Genomic DNA, 25,191 nt, shown 5'->3' on the forward strand with positions numbered 1-25,191 from the left:
CAGCCAAACGAGCTTTTCTTTGCCTCCTGTTGATAGGCCAAGTACCCCTAGGGGTCCTAATACCCCAGGTTGGGAACCACTGCTATAGACATTGAGTAATCTCTTTCTAGACAGATGGGTTGCCTCCCACAATGTTACCACTGAGGGAGTTTGATTCAGCTGAACCGCAGTGCACCGGGCTATGCAGTGAGGGAGGAGCACCCTTCTCAAATGGAACAGTAATCTGCACCACTCGGTCATGTTGTCAACAAGGCAGCATGATGCATCGTTCAGAAACCTACATCCTCTAACCAATTTTCTAACTCTTTCATTGGGAATACAGATAAAGTGTTTTTATCAAAAGCAATAATTTTTAAAGGACCTCTGGGTGGCGCAGTGGTCTAAGGCACTGCATCGCAGTGCGCACGGACCTGGTCAGCCACAGGAGTCACTAGTGCCCGATGAGACAAGGATATCCCTACCGGCCAAGCCCTAACCCGGACGACGCTGGGCCAATTGTGCGTCGCCCCATGGACCTCCCGGTCGCGGCAGAGCCTGGGCTCGAACCCAGAGTCTCTGGTCTCTGGTGGCACAGCTAGCACTGCGATGCAGTGCCTTAGACCACTGCGCCACCAGAGATTCTGGGTTCGAGCCCAGGCTGTCGCAGCCGTCGGCGACCGGGAGGTCCATGGGGCGACGCACAATTGGCCCAGTGTCGTCCGGGTTAGGGAGGGTTTGGCCGGTAGGGATATCCTTGTCTCATCGCGCACTAGCGACTCCTGTGGCCAGCGACTCCTGCCTTTAGACCACTGCGCCACCAGAGACTCTGGGTTCGAGACCAGGCTCTGTCGCAGACGGCCGCAACCGGGAGGTCCATGGGGCGACGCACAATTGGCCCAGTGTCGTCCGGGTTAGGGAGTGTTTGGCCGGTAGGGATATCCTTGTCTCATCGCGGACTAGCGACTCCTGTGGCGGGCAGGGCGCAGTGCGCGCTGACCTGGTCGCTAGGTGTACGGTGTTACCTCCGACACATTGGTGCAGCTGGCTTCCGGGTTGAATGCGCGCTGTGTTAAGAAGCAGTGCGGCTTGGTTGGGTTGTGTCTCTCCCGAGCACGTACACGTACGGGAGTTGTAGCGATGAGACAATACAGTAACTACTAACAATTGGATACCACGAAATTGGGGAGGAAAAAAGCAATATTTTTTGCATGTGAAAACAGAGTCCTACAATTTATTCCACATTCTTAACCTATGGCCACTTTTGTTTTGAGCCGACTCTACCGTCGGCCAAAATGGAGCACCTGACTCACGCCCGGGAGGCAGCCAGTTCCAAAACGAATGCAATCAACGGCCACAGAAATCGCTAGTGCGCGATGAGACAAGGATATCCCTACCGGCCAAACCCTCCCTAACCCGGACGACGCTGGGCCAATAAACTGTTCCCGGTATACCCGGGGCAGTCCCAGGGCATTCATCAATGTCATCAGTGTTCATCAGTGTTCCAGCATACACACCTAGGGGCCTGTTGCACAAAAGTAGAATTAAGACATCCGGGATAAATGACTCAGCTGAGCTCAATGAAGCCAAAACATGTGCGTCCAGGCTTAATTGGTTGCACAAAGACCAAGCCAGGATGAGCAGACACGGATTCATTAAGCCAGGTGAAACCAATCCTGGATAGGTGCGCGCTCACGGCTCACTCAAATAGACCCCGCCACAGATCACAGATTAACTGATTTACCATGGCAACTAGAGCCGCGTACTTTTCCCCGTCGGAAGCACAAATCCTCATGGAGGCATACGAGGAGGTAAAAGATATAATTAAGAAGAAAGGCAACACCGCCACAGTGATAAAGCAAAGAGAAAAAGCGTGGCAAAGTATTGCAGACCGCCTGAATGCGTAAGTAGTGCACAATTACACACTCACCGCTCCGCTGAAACATCACAATTACAATTCAAATATTTAATTCACATCTCCAAAAATGCAGTTGTACTGTAATTATGAAACGGTTAAATTTTTAATTGAAATGCACTGCAGATATGAGTGAAATTGTGTAAAGTAACTCCATCACACTGTATAAAGCTATGATACATTTTTTGATATTTTTACTGAAAACAAGACAAAAATACCAAGTAATTTTTTGCAGTGTGACTCCATTAAATGTGTGTGTGTGTGTGTGTGTGTGTGTGTGTGTAGATTAAACATGAACGGGCCAAAACGGACATGGCAGCAGGTCAAAATCAAATACAAGAACATTCTGCAGAATGGTATGGTCCCTGACTAATATTTAACAAAGCACAAGCATATATTGTACCCAGAAGGTGCCTGCTCACACATTGTCTGTACTGTTTTAGCAGTGAAAAAGAATACCCACAGACAAGGCACGGGTGGTGGGTCACCAAAGGCTGACCTTACCCCAGCAGAGGACATGGCCTTGGAGCTAAATAAAGGCAGGCCCGTCTTAGAGGGGATCCCTGGGGGGAAAGAGACGAGCATAGGTTCCTCCCAAGATGCCACCCGCTTCATTCAAGGTATGTCCTTCCATCTCTACATGGGATACAATCACATTCATATTGAATCAATTTGGACTGTCTGACTTTGGTTTACCTATTGCCTTGCAGTGTCTGGCAGCACTGTGTTCCTGTTAGAGCCACCAGCACAAGCACCAGACGATGCTGATCCAGTGAGTACTCCATCAAAGGCATACTGTAGGCCTGGCATGTCTTGTCTACTAGCTTCAATATGAATCCGATTAAATGTGATAGGGTGAAGGCCCCAGTGCAGCAGCAACAGCACATGATGGAGACGATGATGAGGAGGAGACCATCTCTCTGGATTCCAGAAGGCATGAGGTATCATGTTAAGACTGTGAAAGTACTATTTACTCTACAATGGTGAGGAGTCCTCATCAAAATCAAAAAATCTAATTTCTTTTACAGGACCCAGATGCTATACAGTGGGAAAACCAGCCTGGCAACATAGTGCGTATTAATAAAAGGACACCACATCCTGCCAAATTCCAGCTGCGCTAATTGTATTGTGTTCACAGAGCTCACAAGCTATCAGAAAGTTGTATGGCAACCACCTCCGGCGCCAAATAGAACTGGCAGACATAGACATTCAGTACAAGAAGAAAAAGATGGAAAATCTTGCACTGGAGTCCGAAATAAAAAAGAGGACAATTAGGAAACTGGACCTTGAAATAAAAAAACTTGAGAGGGAGGTGAGATATGCCTTCAATGTACACTGTATGCTAACTGTAACACAAATGTATTAATCATTATTTTTCTTTCCTCCCCCAGCTCCAAGAAGATGACACAGCTCAAAATAAAAATTAGGTATATTCTCGTAAAGTCAAGTGAGCCATGACATATGAGCTCTTATTGTGAGCACACAGGACGGTGGCATCTTTCTAAGGTTTTTTTTATTTTCCCAGCAATCAGTACAACCAAGTCATCGTTATAAGGCATCGCCCTCTTTTGCCCACCCCCCCAGCACCAGGTGTGGCCACTAGCCTATATGAAGGCCCAAAATTGTGTGTTCCTTTCTGCTCTGACAATGGCATGCCCATTCGTGCGAGATGTGGTGGATGAAGAAGCACTTGTGCTGAGGAGAGCCTTCAGGCGAGAAAGGGTCTTCAGGGACCGGTTGGACCCACTGGCCTTCCCTGATGACCATCTATATGAAAGATACAGGTTTTCTGCAGATGGCATCAGGTATCTATGCAGACTACTGGGTCCCAGTAGATTGGTGTAATATTCCTCATCTTATGATTTCAGATGGTCTGCAATGCTGACTGTGTGATCAGCAATGTTGTGGCAAAATGGCCTGGCTCAGTCCATGACTCCAGAATCTTTCGGGCCTCTGAAATCTATCAGTGCCTATCACAAGGTAAGCCACACAACCCCTATTTATAACCATCATGGCTGTATCAAGAATATCACTGTGTTTATGAGGTAGTAATGATGAGATTTTGTGTTGACAGGTGAATTCTCTGGTGTGTTGCTGGGAGACAGGGGGTATGGCTGCCAGCCTTTTCTCCTGACACCTTTCACAGACCCCCAGGAAGCACAGCAGGCCTACAACCATGCCCATGCCAGGACCAGGGCCAGAGTTGAAATGACCTTTGGCCTCCTGAAGGCACGCTTTCACTGCCTTCACAAATTAAGGGTCAGCCCTGTTAGGGCATGTGATATTACTGTGGCTTGTGCTGTCCTCCACAATGTGGCCTGCCTGAGGAAGGAGAGGGCCCCCAGAGTGCCACCAGCCATGGACTGGGACAATCCGGCAATCTTCCCTGATGACCACAGTGGTCGGCTGCTGAGGGACCAATATGTGTTGAATTATTTTAGTTAGTATGTGTGCTTTCAATTTTGGTTAAATATGTCCTGCGGTGGCAGAGGAATTTGGGTTTTTTTGGGTTCGTTTTTTGACGAATTTGGCCTCTTATGATGTTTGTGCGGTATACTGTGTGTAATACAAGGTTGCAGGGAGGCTACTGCATCCATTCATTTGTCTGTTCAGTTGATGTGTATGGATTTGTCCTGCATTTATTTTAGTGTGCAGACATGCAGGGTGTGTTATATACAGACCTTTGAATGTGTATGTATCATTTTGTATAATATGCTTGGATTCTGTGCTTTCCATCTTGTAGAGTCACTGTGACTTCAGTTTCGAAAGGAGCTGATGGTTTACCTGCTTTGTTTTGTCCTTATTCAATAAAGGAACATAATGTTACACATTGTGTTTTTATATTCATATGGAATGTGTATTTGTTTATATGACAGAGTACTAGGGCCACACTGAAGAAAAAGGATAAAGTCATAAATTTATGAGGCTGGTTCTTTCTGCAGAAAAGCTACATATTGTTTTTACAGTTTTGATACTTATGACAATGTGATACTTAATATTCTGGCACATCAGCATGTCTTTGTTTATGAAACCATACTGAAGTACAATTTCACGAAATGCCCCACATCTGTCATTTTAACAACTGTCCTCCTTTAAAACAACTGGTTACAATATTATGACTTGTGTTTTTTTCCCCTCTGTGGCCCTAATATTCTATCATTTTATATATAGCCTTATAGTCTATGGGAAACTGTAAATTATCTAATGATAGCAACATCATCTAAAAATCATTTTTTATCCAAAATCATTGAAATTAATGATCACAAACGTTTAAATAATAACAGTGGGTCTAGTTATATGTGATAACAATGTATAGTGAGCAGTGAAATAACTATTGGTTTCCATTTGTGGTGACTGCTGACTGACATTAGGGATGAGATTAAATAGATCCTGGAATTTAGCCTGGTCTGGAGCAGGCTAGCTCCACAGAATAAATCTCCATGGTAATTTATACCATAACATATCCTCCTGCCCCCTATCCATCTTTAGTGCAACCGGATTACGGATCAATTGAGCCAGGATCACCAAGATATCCTGGCTTAATCCCTTATCCTAGGTCTGCGATTTCTGAGATTAGGCTATGAGTACAATACTTAAAGGGGAAATACTTAGTTGAAACAATAACAAAGCTGTTTCCCCATCTCTGTTCCGGTAAAAAGCTCAAAGATGGGCCTAGATAAATGTAACCACTCTCAAATGCATAGACATAGCTGTGTATGCAATATATGAAAATTATAGTTTAAGCATGTTTTGAGGCTATACAGTGTTTGTTTACATTTACAATGTTTACAAACATTGGATTAAAGCAAGCTTAGATTTTGGGTTCTGATGGGGTATGACAGTTGAATTTAGCTCATGAAGCATAAATTATATATTATTTAAAAAATCAATGGGTACATATTAATTTATATATCCAAAAATGTATGTGGCAACTGCAGATTGTGGCTTTAAAGGGCTGGCTTCCTGGACACAGCTGGACTAAAAACATGACCAATGGGGATTTCCATTTAAATCATTTTTATTTCTCGGTCTATGTTCAGGCTAATCTGTCTCTGGGAAACTGGCCCATAGTGTTATTAGTTAGATTGGACAGTAGATGGCAGTAATCCCATCTCTATGACCACACTGCGTAATGTACACGATCTATTCTATGCGTTACAGTACAATGTATTTCAGTTACTCACGTAGCCTACATCTGTGCGGAGGGAGCTAGAAAGTTCGCATTATTGAATTGTGATGTTCGGATTTATGCGTCATTCGTTGTAAAAAAAGAAAAACGACCAGCTGATCGAACAACTTGCACTGTGAGTTTTGTTTTGCTAAAAATACTTTACTGTTTAAATAATTATGTTGCCTAGATTTACTGAATTATTATGTTTTTTTTAATAGAATTTCCGTTATTTGTAGGCCTATTTGCATCATATATTTAGTTGCGTAATGTTTTAGTTCACTCGTTAAAACTGTTGACCCATTAACTGTAAATGTTACTTTAAATGTTATGCTCAACTTTAAACGAACTACAATTTTTAAGGATTAATGAAGACTTCATAAACCCTTTATAAAGCCAATATAGATGTTTAAGAAACCATTCCTAAAGCGAAAGTCAGCAGAATAAATAATAACTAAGCCGTCATCCCGCCTATGTTTCAGTAAAAATCGGAGGCATACAGCTGGAGAAATGTAACCACTCTCTTATTCATAGTATCAACATTATACTTAAACAATAAGGCACGGGGGGTGTGCGGCTAAGGGCTGTTTTTAAGCACAAGGCAATGCAGAGTGCCGTGGTGTATTGGCCATATACCACAAACCCTGAGGTGCCTTATTGCTATTATAAACTGGTTATCAACGTAATTAGAGCAGTAAAAATAAGTGTTTTGTCATACCCGTATAAGTGTTTTGTCATACCCGTGTCTGATATGCCACGGTTGTCAGCCAATCAGCATTCAGGGCTAGAACCACCCAGTTTACCATGTAGTTTTAATCATGTTTTAGGCTATATAGTGTTTGTTTACATTTACTCTATTTACAAACATTGGAGTAAAACAGGCTTATATTTTGGGTTCTGATGGGGTACGACAGTTGAACTAAACTCATGAGGCATTCTATAAATGATATTCTTCAAGAATCAATGTGTACATATTGTAAAATCTATTGGTCGCTAAATCCGGAGAAATTACAGACCATGTAAAAAACTGTTGGCCACTAAATTCATAATGGGCTCCCGAGTGGCGCAGCGGTCTAAGGCACTGCATCTCAGTGCTAGAGGCATCACTACAGACCCTGGTTTGATTCCAGGCCGTATCACAACCGGCCGTGATTGGGAGTCCCATAGGGAGCGGCAGACAATTGGCCAAGCGTCGTTCGGGTCTGGCCGGGGTAGGCTGTCATTGTAAATAAGAATTTGTTCTTAACTGACTTGCCTAGTTGAATAAAGGTTACATAAACAATAAAAATCTGTCTAGAAGGACCAAGTAAAAACGGTTGGCTGGTATGCCCTCACCCGTCTGAGCGGTCGGCTGTGAATGCCCTCACCCAACAGATTGGTTTGGTTCTGTCCTCTATGGTGCTGTCCAGTTAGAACCTGATTTTGAAGCCCATCACAGTACTCTTGACAGTCACCACCATACACACACACGCAGACACAGCTGTTTCCATTTGAAGAGGTTTATATGGTTTTGGTAATCTGATTGACGTGGAATCTTATTGTTGTGGTTCTATAAGACAAAGATTTGCACACATGTAAACAGTATTAGTACTGAAGGGACTGTGCGGTGAAGTTAGGTCGAGAAGAGAGGAGCAGGACGGCCTTTTTACACATATCCTTAATTTGTAAAAAGAAAATGTATGTAGCATCTGCTGATTGCCGCTATAAGCAAATGTCATACTTTATAATTAGTGGCAAAGGATCACATTTGCCAAAGCCCTGGATTTATATATAGGCCAAACCTTTCATATCACACGTTATACAGTATTACTTTGTTTATAGATTATGTTGTGCTTATTAAGGCTTATTAAGGCTTTATGAATGCCATATAAGCAGAATTGCGCCGGAGGAAATGGTCGCCATTTTACGGGCTCCTAACCAATTGCGCCATTGTGTGTTTTTTGCATTATTTGTAACTTATTTTGTACATAATGTTTCTGCCACTGTCTCTTTTGACCCCCGAAAATAGCTTCTGGATATCAGGACAGTGATTACTCACCTCGTACTGGACAAAGATTTTTCCATTAAGGAGTCGGACGCCAGTGATTTACTTCAGACACCGGACAAGGCCCAAATCCCCATCATTCGCATGAAGAAGAGACAGAGATATCGGTGACGTAAGTCGTGGTGCCTTGTAAGGATTCGACTGCAAGTGGGTAATCCGCCTATACCATCAGTCCTATTAGCCAACGTGCAATCATAGGATAATAAAATGGATGAGCTCCGATCAAGACTAACCTACCAATGGGACGTTAAAAACTGTTATATTTTATGTTTCATCGAGTTGTGGCTGAATGATGACATGGATAACATACAGCTGGCTGGGTTTTCCGTGCATCGGCAAGATAGAACAGCTGCCTCCGATAAGACAAGGGGTGACGGTCTGTGTCAATATGTAAATAACAGCTGGTGCACAAAATCTAATATTAAGAAAGTCTAGAGGTTTTGCTCGCCTGAGGTAGAGTATCTATTGATAAGCTGTAGACCACACTATTTACCAAGAGAGTTTTCATCTATATTTTTCAAAGCTGTCTATTTACCACCACAAACTGATGCTGACACTAAGACCACACTCAATGAGCTGTATAAGGCCATAATAAAACAAGACAATTTTCATCCAGAGGCGGCGCTCCTAGTGGCCGGGGACTTTAATGCAGGGAAACTTAAATCCGTTTTTACCTAATTTCTACCAGCATGTTACATGTGCAACCAGAGGAAAAAAACTCTAGACCACCTTTACTCCACACACAAGGATGCATACAAAGCTCTCCCTCGCCCTCCATTTGGCAAATCTGACCATAAATCTATCCTCTAGATTCCTGCTAACAAGCAAAAACTAAAGCAGGAACTACCTGTGACTCGCTCAATACGGAAGTTGTCAGATGACGTAGATGCTAAGCTACAGGACGGTTTTGCTAGGACAGAATGAAATATGTTCTGTGATTCTTCCGATGGCATTGAGGAGTACACAACATCCGTCACTGGATTCATCAATAAGTGCATCGATGATGTCGTCCCAACAGTGACCGTTTGTACATACCCCAACCAGAAGCCATGAATTACAGGCAACATCCGCACTGAGCTGCCGCTTCAAGGAGCGGGACTCTAACCCGGACGCTTATAAGAAATGCCGCTATGCCCTCTGACGAACCATCAAACAGGCAAAGCGTCAATACAGGACTAAGATTGAATTGTACTACACCGTCTCCGTCACTCGTCGGATGTGGCAGGGCTTGCAAACTATTACGGACTACAAAGGGAAGCACAGCCGCGAGCTTCCCAGTGACACAAGCCTACCAGATGAGCTAAATGACTTCTATGCTTGCTTCGAGGCAAGCAACACTGAATCATGCATGAGAGCACCAGCTGTTCTGGATGACTGTGGGATCACGCTCTCGGGAGCCGATGTGAGTAAGACCTTTAAACAGGTCAACATTCACAAGGCCGCAGGTTTTACACGGACGTGTACTCAGAGCATGCACTGACGAACTGTCAAGTGTCTTCACTGACATTTTCAACCTTTCCGTGACCGAGTCTGTAATACCAACATGTTTCAAGGAGACCACCATAGTCCCTGTGCCCAAGAACACAAAGGTAACCTGCCTAAATGACTACCGACCCGTAGCACTCACGTCTGTGGGTGCCATGAAGTGCTTTGAAAGGCTGGTCATGGATCACATGAACACCACTATCCCAGAAACCCTAGACCCACTCCAATTTGCATACCACCCAACAGATCCACAGATGACGCAATCTCTATTGTTATCCACACTGCCCTTTCCCACATGGACAAAAGGAACACCTACATGAGAATGCTATTCATTGACTACAGCTCAGCGTTAAACACCATAGTGCCCTCAAAGCTCATCACTAAGCTAAGGACCCTGGGACTAAACACCTTCCTCTGCAACTGGATCCTGGACTTCCTGATGGGCCGCCCTCAGGTGGTAAGGGTAGGTAACAACACATCTGCCACGCTAATCCTCAACACTGGGCCCCACAAGGGTGTGTGCTCAGTCCCCTCCTGTTCTCCCTGTTCACACATGACTGCATGGCCAAGCACAACTCCAACACCATCATTAAGTTTGCCAACGACACAACAGTGGTGGTCACCAACAACGATGAGACATCCTATAGGGAGGAGGTCAGAGACCTGGGAGTGTGGTGCCAGAATAACAACCTCTCCCTCAACGTGATCAAGACAAAGGAGATGGTTGTGGACTACAGGAAAAGGAGGGCTGAGCACACCCCCGTTCTCATTGACGGGGCTGTAGTGGAGCAGGTTGAGAGATTCAAGTTCCTTGGTGTCCACATCATGGTCCAAACACACCAAGAAAGTCGTGAAGAGGGCACGACAACGCCTATTCCCCCTCTGGAGAATGAAAATATCCTCAAAAGATTCTACAGCTGCACCATCGAGAGCATCCTGACTGGTTACATCACTGCCAGGTATGGCAACTGCTCTGCCTCCGACCGCAAGGCACTACAGAGGGTAGTGTGTACGGCCCAGACCATCCCTGGGGCCAAGCTTCCTGCCATCCAGGACCTCTATACCAGATGGTGTCAGAGTAAGGCCCGAAAAATTGCCAAAGACTCCAGCCACCCAAGTCATAGACTGTTCTCTCTGCTACCGCACGGCAAGCAGTACAGGAGCACCAAGTCTAGGTCCAAAAGACTTCTTAACAGCTTCCACCCCCAAGCCATAAGACTCCTGAACAGCTAATCAAATGGCTACCTGGACTATTTTCATTTTTACGCTGCTGCTACTTTCTGTTTGTTATCTATGCAGAGTCACTTTACCTCTACCTACATGTACAGTACCAGTCAAAAGATTGGACACACCTACTCATTCCAGGGGTTTTCTTTATTTTTACTATTTTCTACATTGCACAATAATAGTGCAGACATCAAAACTATGAAATAACACATATGGAATCATGTAGTAACCAAAAAAGTGTTAAACAATTCAAAATATATTTTATATTTGAGATTCTTCAAAGTAGCCATCCTTTGCCTTGATGACAGCTTTGCACACTCTTGGAATGTCTTTGTGAGACGCAGAGTAGGTGAACAGATGATCTTTACATGTGTGGGTCCCACCGTGAAGCATTAAGGAGGAGGTGGGATGGTGTGGGGGTGCTTTGCTGGTGACACTGTCTGTGATTTATTTAGAATGCAAGGCACACTTAACCAGCATGGCTACCACAGCACTCTGCAGCGATACACCATCCCATCTGGTTTGCGCTTAGTGTGGCTATCATTTGTTTTTCAACAGGACAATGACCCAACACACCTCCAGGCTGTGTAAGGGCTATTTGACCAAGAAGGAAAGCGGTGAAGTGCTGCATCAAATGACCTGTCCTCCACAATCACCCAACCTCAACCCAACTGAGATGGTTTGGGATGAGTTGGACCGCAGAGTGAAGGAAAAGCAGCCAACAAGTGCTCAGCATATGTGGGAACTCCTTCAAGACGGTTGGAAAAGCATTCCTGGTGAAGCTGGTTGAGAGAATGCCAAGAGTGTGAAAAGCTGTCATCAAGGCAAGGGGTGGCTACTTTGAAGAATCTGAAATCTAAAATAGATTTTGATTTGTTTAACACTGTGGTTACTACATGATTCCAGATGTGTTTTTCATAGTTTTGATGTCTTCACTGTTATTCTACAATGTAGAAAATAGTAAAAATACAGAAAGACCCTTGAATGAATAGGTGTGTCCAAACTTTTGACTGGTACTGTATATATTACCTCAATTACCTCGACTAACCTGTGCCCCCACACATTGACTCTGTACCGGTACCTCCTGTATATAGCCTCACTACTGTTATTTTATTGTTGCTCTTTAATTATTTGTTATTTTTCTATTTTCTCAAAACAAAAATCTTCTTAAACTGCATTGTTGTTTTAGGGCTTGTAAGTAAGCATTTCACTGTAAGGTCTACACCTGTTGTATTCGGCACATGTGACTAATACAATTTGATTTGATTTGATAAAGCGTTTATACATTGTAGTTTGTTTAAAGTGGTACCAAAAGTTAAAAGTACTGGACTAATTGAAGTTACCACGTCTTAAAATAATTTTATTTATAGAGTATGATATCGCGGATACTCCATAGAGGTGATTTTCTCAACCTGGGGACGAACTTGATGCTGTGTTTTCTCTGTGGGATGACATCGGGAGATCCTACAACAGGAAGTGCATTTGGCTTGATGACAAAATATCCTTTGATTGATGGGTAAGTAACAGAGGAAAGTTGTCTTAGTTATTCTGGTTTTCCTAAAATAGAGACAAGTTTATCCTACAATATCCCTTATTATTGGTTAATGATATATTTGTCTGTGCAGAGATACATAGACATTTTTTACCATACCATATGCAGCCTAAAATATGAATAGCTCATGGATTTTCAACAGTAAACTTTTGGAACTTCACCACTAAGTATCCAAAACAAGTGTGGTTCCAAATACAAATAATTACCATCCCAAACTGAGTAATTCAGTATGTAACTCACCCACACACACGTGGTACTGTATGGAGCTGTCGCTTTTGAAATTTGATATATAAAAATCTCCCTCCAGCTCCACCTTGAGTCCCTCGCCTCTATTACATCTGACTGCCTCATCCCTTTCTCTCCTAGACATAATGACCTAGCTTTGATGCTGAGGATTCTCCACGACAACAGACTGAGTCAGGTTGACCTGCACAACATCAGCAAAGTGGCCACGGACATCAACAGACTCACAACGGGACATGTCGGCGCTCAGGTAGGTTAATATATGGTTAATAGTAGCCTAAGTGTGTGTGTGTGTGTGTGTGTTTGTGTGTGCGTGTGTATGCGTGTGCATGTTTGTGTGTGTGTGTTTGTGTGTGAGTGTGTGTGTGTGTCCGTGCATGTGCACACTGAGTTGTACTAAAGCCATAATACCCTTCTAACTCAAGTGTTGCTCTCTGCCCCATCTGCTTTGTCTCTGACCCCCTGCTTTGTCTCTGCCCCATCTGCTTTGTCTCTGCCCCATCTGCTTTGTCTCTGCCCCATCTGCTTTGTCTCTGCCCCATCTGCTTTGTCTCTGCCCCATCTGCTTTGTCTCTGCCCCATCTGCTTTGTCTCTGCCCCATCTGCTTTGTCTCTGCCCCATCTGCTTTGTCTCTGCCCCATCTGCTTTGTCTCTGACCCCCTGCTTTGTCTCTGCCCCATCTGCTTTGTCTCTGACCCCCATCTGCTTTGTCTCTGACCCCCTGCTTTGTCTCTGCCCCATCTGCTTTGTCTCTGCCCCATCTGCTTTGTCTCTGCCCCATCTCATGCTCTGATCAGGTGTTTGCAGCCTACGTGTTGTGTGGCGCCCAGGCGAAGGATGCTGTGAGGCTCACACTGGAACAGATAGACGTGATCAACCGTATGTGTACAGAGAACCCGGAACTGGAGCTAGTTACATCTGCCAAAGGTATGATATACCAGGGGTATGCAAGTAGATTTAGCCGCGTGCCGATATTTTTCTGTGAGAATGGTCGTTGGCCCGTAACATAATTATAATAATTTGTACACTGCAAATTGACCACAAATAAGCCCAAAAAGAGATAGCATTTGAAAATAACTGTTACCTCCGTCGTTGAATGAGTGAGACCAAAGCGCAGCGTGGAAAGTGTTCATGATAATTTAATAATGAAACACAGACAAAACAATATAAACGAACGTAAAGTTCTGCAGGGCTCTCAGCTACTGTGCAAAAACAACTTCCCACAAACTAGGGTGGAAAAACAGGCTGACTAAGTATGATTCCCAATCAGAGACAACGATAGACAGCTGCCTATGATTGGGAACCATACCCGGCCAACAAAGAAATAGAAAACTAGAATGCCCACCCAAATCACACCCTGACCTAACCAAATAGAGAAATAAAAAGGCTCTCTAAGGTCAGGGCGTCACAATAACAATAGTTTCATACTTTGATTACATTGAGACATGATTATGTTTCTTTTTTTATTTGTGGGAATACTTGTGAACAGATTTCTTAAGTTATTATATATTTCTTTCTGAATTCCTGGTGATTTTAGTATTTGTTCCCCCTAAAAAAACTCAAAGTGTATGTGAATGTGTGTGGTTTCGTGTGCGAATGTCAGTGTAGTGTGTGTAAGTGAGTGTATGCTGTATATGGTGTATACAGTATATAGTCTAGCGAGTGTGTATAGAGTCAGTGCAAGATAGGGTCAATACAGATAGTCCGGGGTAACCATTTAATTAACTATTTAGCAGCCTTATGGCTTGGGGGTAGAAGCTGTTCTGTAGCCTGTTGTTCTGAGAGCCGATGCTCTGGTACCGTTTGCAGGGCGGTGGCAGAGAAAACAGTCTATGGCTGTAGGATTTCTCATTGCCGTCGGTAATCAGGCCTACCACCGTCGCGTTGTCAGCAAACTTGATGATGGTTTTGGAGTCGTGCGTGGCCACGCAGTCGTGGGTGAACAGGGAGTACAGGAGGGGACTAAACACACAACCCTGAGGGGCCCCTGTGTTGAGGGTCAGCATGGCGGAGGTGTTGTTGCCTACCCTCACCACCTGGGGGGCGGCCTGTCAGGAAGTCCAGGATCCAGTTGCAGAGGGAGGTGTTCAGTCCCAGGGTCCCGAGCTTCGTGATGAGCTTGGAGGGGATTATGGTGTTGAACGCTGAGCTGTAGTCTATCAACAGTATTCTCTCATAGTTATTTCCCCTCTTGTCCAGGTGGGAGAGAGCAGTGTGAAGTTTAATTGAGATTGCATCATCTGTTGGAGTGGGTCCAGGATGTCTGGGATGATGGTGTTGATGTGTGTTATGACCAGCCTTTCGATGTACTTCATAATTACAGATGCGAGTGCTACTGGATTATAGTCATTTAGGCAGGTTACCTTGGAGTTCTTAGGAACAGGAACAATGGTGGGCAGCTTCAAACATGTTGGGCTTCAAACATGTTGGGCTTACAGACTGGGCAAGGAGACACTTGCCAGTTGGTCTTCTGGCCCATAATTTACGCTCTCTGAAGGAATTTGATGGGTTTTCCAAATGGATCTTTCCACCAATATATGGAAATGTGTGGGTGTGTAAGTGGGTTGATGCCTAGTAAAAACATATTTCTGCCCAATTTACAGCAGTATGATGATAATGATGATGATGTGTGTGTGTGTATCATGTGTGTGTATTCAACAGAACTAAATGACACTAAGAGGATAGCGTGTCTGATCAGCATTGAGGGAGGTCATTCTATAGACAGCAGCCTGCCAACCCTGCGTATGTTTTACCAGCTGGGGGTTCGCTCCATGGCCCTCACACACACCTGCAACACGCCTTGGTGAGCACACACACGCACACACGCGGACGCACACGCGCGCACGCACGCGCGCGCGCACGCACGCACGCACGCACACACACACACACACACACACACACACACACACACACACACACACACACACACACACACACACACACACACACACACACACACACACACACACACACTTATGACTTCCTCACAGTCATCAAACGAGCAAAAGGACAATATAGGAATAAGGTGGAATCATATTAAACAGGCTCCGACGCCCGCTGCATGTGGCAGGGGCTACAGTCCATTACGGATTACAAAGGAAGACCAACCGTGACGAACTCAATGCACCAGACGAACTCAATGCATTTTATGCGCGCTTTGTCAGCAACAACATCGAGCCGGGGGTGAGGGCCGTCACCGACCCAGAGGACTGGGTGATCTCGCTCTCCTACGTCGACGTGAGAAGAGTCTTTAATCAGGTCAACACCCGCAAGGCCACACGTCTCAATGTTATTCCAGGGCGCGTTCTCAGAGCATGTGCAGAACAGCTGGCAGGCATATTCACAGTAGTTTCCAACCTCTCCTTGTCCCAGTCTGTAATCCCCACATTTTGAGATGACCACAATCATTCCTGTACCTAAGAACTCTAAGGCTTCATGCTACAATGATTACCGCCTTGTAGCACTCACTTCTGTAATCATGAGGTGCTTTGAGAGACTGTTTATGGCACACATTATCTCTACCATCCCAGCCACCCTAGACCCACTCCAATTTGCATACCGCCCAAACAAATCCATCGACGACGCAATCTCTATTGCTTTCCACACTGCCCTCACCTACCTAGATAAGAGGAATACCTGTGTGAGAATGCTGTTCATTGACTACAGCTCAGCGTTCAACACCATTGTCCCCTCCAATCTCACCACCAAGCATAAGACTCTTTGTCTGAAAACCTCCTTCTGCAACTGGATCCTGGACTTCCTGACGGGCCGACCCCAGTTGGTGAGGGTAGACAACATCACCTCCACCACGCTGACCCACAACACAGGGGCCCCACAGGGGTGTGTGCTTAGTCCCCTCCTTTGCTTCCTGTTCACCCACAACTGTGTGGCCACGCACGACTCCAACACAACGGTGGTAGGCCTGATAACCGGCAATGATGAGACAGCCTACAGGGAGGAGGTCAGTGACCTGGCAGTGTGGTGCCGGAGCAACAACCTCTCCCTCAATGCCAGCAAGACCAAGGAGCTGATCGAGGACTGCAGGAAACGGGGGGTGAGCACGCCGCCATCCACATCAACGTTGCGGCAGTGGAGCAGGTGTCCAAATCACTAAAGTCTTAAAATGGTCCAAACACACACGCACAGTCGTGAAGAGTCACAGTCGTGAACAGTGCCTTTTCCCCCTCAGGAGGTTGAAAGGGTTTGGCATGGGCCCTCAAATCCTGAAAGATTCTACAGCTCTACCATTGAGAGCATATTGACTAGCTGCATCATTGCTTGGTGTGGCAATAGCACCACCCTCGATCGCATGGCGCTACAGAGGGTTTATGCAGAAAGCCCAGTACATCACTAGGGCCGAGCTCCCTGCCATCCAGGACCTCTATTTCAGGCAGTATGAAAAGAAGACCCAGAAAATCGTCTAAGACCCCAACCACCCAAGCCATAGACTATTTTCTCTGCTGCCGCATGGCAAGAGGTACCAGTGCATAAAGTCTGACACCAACAGGCTCTTGAACAGCTTCTATCCCCAAGCGATACAACTGATAAATAGCTACACGGACTGAGTTTACCTTGTATTTTTATTTACCTTTTATTTCAACATTTGCCCACTCACAGAGCCCTACACACTCACACACACTGTCACTCCAACACACACACAAACACTCACTCAATAATTTGCTCACTAATACATGCATACAGTTGAAGTCGGAAGTTTACATACACTTAGGTTGGAGTCATTAAAACTTGTTTTTCAAACACTCCACAAATGTCTTGTTAACAAACAATAGTTTTGACAAGTCGGTTAGGACATCTACTTTGTGCATGACACAAGTCATTTTTCTAACAATTGTTTACAGACAGATTATTTCACTGTATCACAATTCCTGTGGGTCAGAAGTTTACATACACTAAGTTGACTGTGCCTTTAAACAACTTGGAAAATTCCAGAAAATGATTTCATGGCTTTAGAAGCTTCTGATAGGCTTATTGACATCATTTGAGTCAATTGGAGGTGTACCTGTGGATGTATTTCAAGGCCTACCTTCAAACGCAGTGCATCTTTGCTTGACATCATGGGAAAATCTAAAGAAATCATCCAAGACCTCCGAAAAAATATTGTAGCCCTCCACAAGTCTGGTTCATCCTTGGGAGCAATTTCCAAACGCCTGAAAGTACCACGTTCAACTGTACAAACAATAGTACGCAAGTATAAACACCATTAGACCACGAAGACGTCATACCACTCAGGAAGGAGATGCGTTCTGTCTCCTAGAGATGAACGTACTTTGGTGAGAAAAGTGCAAATCAATCCCAGAACAACCGCAAAGGATCTTGTGAAGATGCTGGAGAAAACAGGTACAAAAGTATCTATTTCCACAGTAAAACGAGTCCTATATCGACGTAACCTGAAAGGCCGCACAGCAAGGAAAAAGCCACTGCTCTAAAACCACCATAAAAAAGCCAGACTATGGTTTGCAACTGCACATGGGCACAAAGATCGTAATTTTTGGAGAAATATCCCCTGGTCTGATGAAACAACAATAGAACTGTTTGGCCATAATGACCATCATTATGTTTGGAGGAAAAAGGGGGATGCTTGCAAGCCGAAGAACACCATCCCAACCGTGAAGCACGGAGATGGCAGCATCATGTTGTGGGGGTGCTTTGCTGCAGGAGGGACTGGTGCACTTCACAAAATACATGGCATCATGAGGGAGGAAAATTATGTGGATATATTGAAGCAACATCTCAAGACATCAGTCAGGAAGTTAAAGCTTGGTCACAAATGGGTCATCAAAATGGACAGTGACCCCAAGCATACTTCCAAAGTTGTGGCAAAATGGCTTAAGGACAACAAAGTCAAGGTATTGGAGTGGCCACCACATAGCCCTGACCTCAATCCTATAGAACATTTGTGGGCAGAACTGAAAAAGTGTGTGCGAGCAAGGAGGCCTACAAACCTGACTCAGTTACACCAGCTCTGTCAGGAGGAATGGGCCAAAATTCACCCAATTTATTGTGGGAAGCTTGTGGAAGGCTCCCCAAAATGTTTGACCCAAGTTAAACAATTTAAAGGCAATGCTACCAAATACTAATTGAGTGTATGTAAACTTCTGACCCACTGGGAATGTGATGAAAGAAATAAAAGCTGAAATAAATCATTCTCTCTACTATTATTCTGACATTTCACATTCTTAAAATAAAGTTGTGATCCTAACTGACCTAATATAGGGAATTTTTACTAGGATTAAATGTCAGGAATTGTGAAAATCTGAGTTTAAATGTTTTTGGCCAAGTTGTATGTAAACTTCCAACTTCAACTGTATATACTGACTCTACACACCTGCACACTCACTCACATGAAAGCTGCTGCTACTCTGTTTATCTTATATCCTGTTGCCTAGCGCCCTTACCCCTATACATATCTACCTCCATCACTCCAGTATCCCTGCACATGGAAATATGGTATTGGATATGACTTTTTAAGTATTTCCTGTACAGTATATAGTATGCTTACTTATTTACTTTATTGTGTATTTTGTATTTCTTATTCTTATTTATTGTGTTTTTGTTGTTGTTGTAATACATTGTTATTGATTATTGCATTGTTGGGTTTTGAGTTTGCAAGAAAGGCATTTCACTGTACTTGTGCATGTGATATTAAAACTTACAGACTCATGCACAATATGTGTTATATTTTGGTTTGACATCTCAGGTTCTTGCTACTGGGCTATAACACAGTAGTTTTTTTATTGCTTCAGGGCTGAGTCCTCCTCAACAATTTATGATGTCTATCAAAGAGAAAATGACAGCCTAACAGACTTCGGTAAGGTAAGGTGAACCTTTAACACTAAGTCTGTGTTCAAGCCAATACTTGTAGCCTACGCTGGTCACTTCAGGCGTCATACTGGAGCGTAATGACATTTCGGCACACTAACGTCTTCAGGGACACCTGAAGTCAACAAGCTGGAGAGGTTAGAACAAACTTTGTACAGTCAGAGCAGGTGGATCAGAAGCTCCGCAGGGGCGGTCCCTTCAGTCCTCTGATATACTGCTACACAGACCAGTTATATTTGCATGATTTACTTGATTTATTATTCATCATTGGCTCCTGCATGTGATGGACCAATACCTCACGAGGCTTCCTCTCTTCAAGTTGAGACCTTGAAACTGAAATACCTGAAATAACTGAAACACCCAGAGCAATGTTCTGGGCGTACTGCCAAGTTACTTATCAGTGATAGAGAGGATTCCTCCATACACGATCAGTCAGTCACCCACATGAACCCATCCAAATGGTTATTAGAAAAGCAACATTGATTTGATACACAAACATAACATTTTCCTTCACAGTCTCTAGGAGTTGTACACAAACATTCTTGATCCTTGATGATTTTTAGGGAGCTGTGTAAGACTGATGTGATCCCCAGTCGCAACTGAGCGTTTTACTGTTTGAAGTGTTTACTGTTTGTAGATAAGTGGCGCAAAGTGTATGTGTTTTACTGTCAGCAGATATGCACAATGACGTACATAGAGCAAGTACTATATAATTACTGGGAAACCTCACAGCAAGTGGTAACATGATCTTCCTGTTCTCTCTCTCTCTCTCTCTCTCTCTCTCTCTCTCTCTCTCTCTCTCTCTCTCTCTCTCTCTCTCTCTCTCTCTCTCTCTCTCTCTCTCTCTCTCTCTCTCTCTCTCTCTCTCTCTCTCTCTCTCTCTCTCACACACTCTCTCTCTCTCTCTCTCTCGCTCTCTCTCTCTCTCCCTCTCTCTCCCTCTCTCTGTGTCTTTCTCTCTCTCAGGATGTGGTGAAGGAGATGAACAGATTGGGGATGATAGTAGACCTGTCCCATAGTTCCTCGGCCACAGCCAGGGCAGTACTGCAGATCTCTAAGGCTCCAGTTATTTTCAGCCACTCCTCAGCCCATGCCATTTGTAACCACAGCCGCAATGTTCCTGATGACCTGCTCCGCGAACTGGTGAGACCCCTGGCAAGAACTCTCTCTCTCTCTGTCTGTCTGTCTCTCTCTCTCTTTCTCTCTCTAACACTCCTCCATCCCTCCTCCCTTTCAACCACCACCGGCACGGTCACTCATTGTGGGTGGCCTGCGTTTACTCCTTATCAGGAGAGTCTTTTGGAATTATATTTTGATGATATCTCCTTTCTGCAATGTTTCTTTAATCCACTTGTCCTTTATGTGCATTTCCTGTTTTACAGTGGCTTCAGAAAGTGTTCATACCCCTTGACTTATTCTACATTTTGTTATGTTACAGCCTGAATTCAAATGGATTAAACATACAGTACCAGTCAAAAGTTTGCACACACCTACTCATTCCAGGGTTTTTCTTTATTTGTACTATTTTCTACATTGTAGAATAATAGTGAATACATCAAAACTATGAAATAACACATATGGAATCATGTAGTAACCAAAAACGTGTTAAACAAATCAAAATATATTTAATATTTGAGATTCTTCAAAGTTGCCAACCTTTGCCTTGATGACAGCTTTGCACACTCTTGGCATTCTCTCAACCAGCTTCACGAGGGAGTCACCTGGAATGCATTTAAATTTACTGGTGTGCCTTGTTGAAAGTACATTTCTGGAATTTCTTCCTTCTTAATGCGTTTGAGCAAATCAGTTGTGTTATGACAAGGTAGGGGGGTTTACAAAAGATAGGCCTATTTGGTAAAATACCAAGTCCATATATGGCAAAAACAGCTCAAATAAGCAAAGAGAAACAACAGTCCATCATTAATTTAAGACATGAAGGTCAGTCAATACGGAAAATGTCAAGAACTTTGAAAGTTTCTTCAAGTACAATCGCAAAATCCATCAAGGGCTATGATGAAACTGGCTCTCTTGAGGACCGCCACAGGAAAGGAAGACCCAGAGTTGTAACCAGACTACTCAGGAACACTCAATGTCGTCTTGGTAAGAAACTCCGGTGTATATTTTGGCCTTGTGTTTTAGGTTATTGTCCTGCTGAAAGGTGAATTTGTCTCCCAGTGTCTGTTGGAAAGCCGACTGAACCGAGGTTTCCTCTAGGCCTTTGCCTGTGCTTAGCTCTATTCCGTTTCTTTTTATTTAAAAAAACCTCCCTAGTCCTTGCCGATGACAAGCATACCCATAACATGATGCAGCTACCACCATGCTTGAAAATATGAAGAGTGGTACTAAGTGATGTGTTGTTTTGGATTTGCCCCAAACATAATGCTTTATATTCTTTGCCACATTTTTTGCTGTTTTACTTTAGTGCCTTATTGCAAACAGGATGCATGTTTTGGAATATTTTTATTCTGTACATGCTTCCTTCTTTTCACTCTGTCACATAGGTTAGTATAGTGGAGTAACTACAATGTTGTTGATCCATCCTCAGTTTTCTCCTATCACAACCATTCAACTCTGTAACTGTTTTAAAGTGACCATTGGCCTCATGGTGAAATCCCTGAGTGGTTTCCTTCCTCTCCTGCAACCGAGTTAGGAAGGACGCCTGTATCTTTGTAGTGACTGGGTGTATTGATACACCATCCAACGTGTAATTAATAACTTCAGCATGCTCAAAGGGCTATTTAATGACTGCCTTTTTTAAAAACCTTTCTACCAATAGATGCCCTTCTTTGCGAGGCTTTGTGGTTGAATCTGTGTTCGAAATTCACCGCTCGACTGAGGGACCTTACAGATAATTGTATGTGTTGTACAGAGATGAAATAGTCATTAAAAAAGAATGCTAAACACAATTTTTGCAATCCGAGTGAGTCCATGCAACTCATAATGTGACTTATTAAGCACATTTTTACTCCTGAAATGATTTATGCTTGCCATAATAAAAGGGTTGAATACTTATTGACTCAAGACATTTCAGCTTGTCATTTTTTATTAATTAGTAAAACTGTCTAAAAACATAATTCACTTTGACATTATGGGGTATTGTGTGTAGGCCAGTGAAACAAAATCTAAATTTAATCCATTTTAAATTTGGGCTGGAACACAACATAATGCGGAAACCATCAAGGGGTGTGAATACGATCTGAAGGCCCTGTATCTACATGGATGGAAGGTCACTGGAAGTGTGGAATGTTTTTTATGTTCTATTCTGGGTGTTGTTGTTTCAGAAGGAGAACGGAGGACTCATCATGGTTAATCTGCACAGTGGGTTTGTGGCTTGCCATGGCCAAGCCAATGTCTCCATCGTGGCTGGTGAGCAGTTGCCTTTGATTAGTGTTTATTGGCATCAAACAATTAAGCGCAAAATTGGCTGCCTTGTTATCAATCAAGACCTGTTTAGAAGACCAGTATCAAGAACATCAATAACATGTGTACACATGATTTATCTTCTGATTATCTTATCTTCTGATATTCATCTTACTTTTTGCAGACCATTTTACCCACATTAGGAAGGTGGTTGGATCTGAGTCAATAGGAATAGGAGGGGACTTTGATGGAGCTTCTAAGTAAGAACTTTTACCTCAGAGTGACAGCAGCACATTCAGCGTTAGTTCATTAATACAGCCACATTATGCTCCAGCTTGAATGCTATCAGAATTACTCACTTTTTTGTAAGTAGGCTGGTAACAGATAGCAGCTGCATTTTAAGTGGCCTGAGGGTTTGAGTAATACATAGCCTGTTATGTTCTACTGTCTGAAGGTTTCCTCTTGGATTAGAGGATGTGTCCAAGTATCCCGCTCTGATCCAGGAGCTGCTGAAGAGACACTGGACAGAGAACGAGTTGTCCGGGGTCCTCAGACACAACTTCTTACGTGTGTTCAAGGAGGTCGAGAAAGTGAGTGCTAAAGGAACAAGAGTGCGGTGTTTTTGCTGGTTATAAAGGCTCACTGCTACAGTGTGAGTATTGTATCAAAGCCCATCAAAAACACCCGCAGTAGTAACATCAAAGGAATGACAGGAATGAAAGGCATCTCTGTCTGGGACTGAATGTCCATCTGAGTACTTTGTGGTATGAAGGGAACTGAGAACTGGAAAAAGAGCCTTGTATAGTGCATGGAAAATCCCACTTGTTTTTTCTTGTTCAGTAGAATCACTGTCACAGCATCATAATACAGTGTAAACTTCTCTCTCTCTCCCTCCCTCCCCTCTATCCCTTCCCCAGGAGCGTGACAGGCAGAAAGCGAAAGGAACTCTCCCCAGTGAAGCTCAGATCGACTTGGCTGAGGTTCAGAACCCCTGCAGACTGGTACTCAGGCGACCTGACCACCAGACGACAAAGATGGAACAGATGTACTCCAAGGGCCACAGTGAACTGGTGGTCCCCAGGAGTCTGGTCTGGACCATGGTTATTCTAATCTCCTGCCTCTGTGTCCTGATGGACCATTAAGACTATAATATGGCCTCGATTCAATCAGATCCAGTGGTAACCCGTGTTGACCGATATCCCCATAGTGGATGTTTTGGCAGTATTGGAGGTGTAGCTGCAGTGTGAGCTGACAAATAAGTGTGTGGCTGCTCTTTTGTGTCACCAACCACTCCCTTCCTTATTATCCCTACGCATTAGATGTTCAAAAGGACAAAAGAAAGTGCAGGCTCTATCGACAATAGATATTATGAAATGCATGTTTTCATTTGGATGGGGGGGATTTATCAGTCTATGTAGACAATAGACCATTACGCGTTAGAGTGTTTGAACTTGTAATGTGGCTACATTAACTTCTAACTCGGCTGCATGGGATTTGTCAGATATAAAGTCTGTGTGGTTTCATTTCATCCAATGACAGTGTCCGTGATAATGTAACATAAGGAGCAGTTCTAACACAGTTCCACCTTCGACACTGCCAAAACAACCGGATGTCGGCTAGCACGGATCTGAGTCCCGGCACCTCAAATTCTCTACTGCTTGAGCTCGTTTTACTCATATAGAATATTAGCTCAAAAGTATAGTGGAGCTCCTGCACCTAAATATAAACAGTACTTGCACCCAAAATGAGTACCGGAACCTATTTAGTAGTATTACTAGTGTTGTATTACAATACACTATCCACTACAACCATGTTTCTCCGACAGTGACAAGCCTAGCTTTAACGTGTTTACTGTGTCACTTGCTTACATGTGATCTTCCCTACAAAGAACTTTACCTAATTTTTAGTTCTGGTCATTCTGATCTTGAAGGAGTTGTATATTTACACAATGCTCTGCACGCACTTTATACTATATTACATTGAGTTTCATGTAACAATCACTTTTAACTCTTTTTACATATCTCATTCTAAAAATATCTGTGTTATGTTTGTTTAATGATACAATCAAGGCCACAAGGTCATACTGAGGCATTTACAAACTATCTGTATTTCTCTGAGGACACAGACCTTGATGTCCATCACACAAACCTGGGTTTCACAATGAAACTGTTTCATAGAAAGACCATTTCATCTTAAAATTAACATTCATGTAACATTTCCTCACAAGGGTGTGCAGTGAAACAGTATGTAACATGTTAATATACTGTAATGCCTCCTACAGTCATCTCAGGAATGTTGTATTCTGTATTCATAGGTTATATCGTATTTATTTTGCCTTTCTCTTAAGTAAATAATGCTTTGAGTTTTCTGTTTTTATACC

General features: G+C 43.6%; 2 protein-coding genes and 1 long non-coding RNA gene across 7 annotated transcripts; all 3 read left to right on the forward strand.

Annotated features, from left to right (window-relative positions):
• Positions 1–1,508: 1,508 nt before the first annotated feature.
• On the forward strand, positions 1,509–3,717 carry LOC139575807 (uncharacterized). Of its 3 annotated transcripts, XM_071401128.1 has the most exons (8): positions 1,509–2,247; positions 2,335–2,511; positions 2,602–2,663; positions 2,746–2,832; positions 2,920–2,961; positions 3,030–3,203; positions 3,283–3,318; positions 3,417–3,717. In XM_071401128.1, exons 1-7 carry the CDS (start codon positions 2,184–2,186, stop codon positions 3,316–3,318), a joined length of 642 nt encoding a protein of 213 aa, XP_071257229.1. In that variant the 5' UTR covers positions 1,509–2,183; the 3' UTR covers positions 3,417–3,717. The 3 variants fall into 3 exon arrangements, 2 of the variants coding, with proteins under 2 accessions (XP_071257229.1, XP_071257227.1); XR_011675014.1 differs by having other exon boundaries at positions 3,030–3,318; XM_071401126.1 differs by having other exon boundaries at positions 3,030–3,717.
• Positions 3,718–3,754: 37 nt separating this feature from the next.
• LOC139575195 (uncharacterized) lies at positions 3,755–4,738 on the forward strand. The gene is made up of 2 exons (XR_011674903.1): positions 3,755–3,871; positions 3,966–4,738. It is a non-coding gene; the product is annotated as an uncharacterized lncRNA (long non-coding RNA).
• Positions 4,739–6,015: 1,277 nt separating this feature from the next.
• Positions 6,016–25,187, forward strand: LOC139575809 (dipeptidase 2-like). Of its 3 annotated transcripts, XM_071401134.1 has the most exons (12): positions 6,016–6,195; positions 8,068–8,215; positions 12,186–12,331; positions 12,734–12,860; positions 13,409–13,538; positions 15,273–15,414; positions 19,376–19,445; positions 20,418–20,594; positions 22,733–22,817; positions 22,996–23,071; positions 23,266–23,401; positions 23,729–25,187. In XM_071401134.1, exons 3-12 carry the CDS (start codon positions 12,189–12,191, stop codon positions 23,951–23,953), a joined length of 1,311 nt encoding a protein of 436 aa, XP_071257235.1. In that variant the 5' UTR covers positions 6,016–6,195; positions 8,068–8,215; positions 12,186–12,188; the 3' UTR covers positions 23,954–25,187. The 3 variants fall into 3 exon arrangements, with proteins under 3 accessions (XP_071257235.1, XP_071257234.1, XP_071257236.1); XM_071401133.1 differs by lacking the exon at positions 8,068–8,215 and having other exon boundaries at positions 6,017–6,195; XM_071401135.1 differs by lacking the exons at positions 6,016–6,195; positions 8,068–8,215 and adding an exon at positions 8,232–8,250.
• The last annotated feature ends 4 nt before the right edge of the window (positions 25,188–25,191 follow it).

Source organism: Salvelinus alpinus, chromosome 5, assembly GCF_045679555.1.
Source record: "Salvelinus alpinus chromosome 5, SLU_Salpinus.1, whole genome shotgun sequence".
Lineage (NCBI taxonomy): Eukaryota > Metazoa > Chordata > Actinopteri > Salmoniformes > Salmonidae > Salvelinus > Salvelinus alpinus.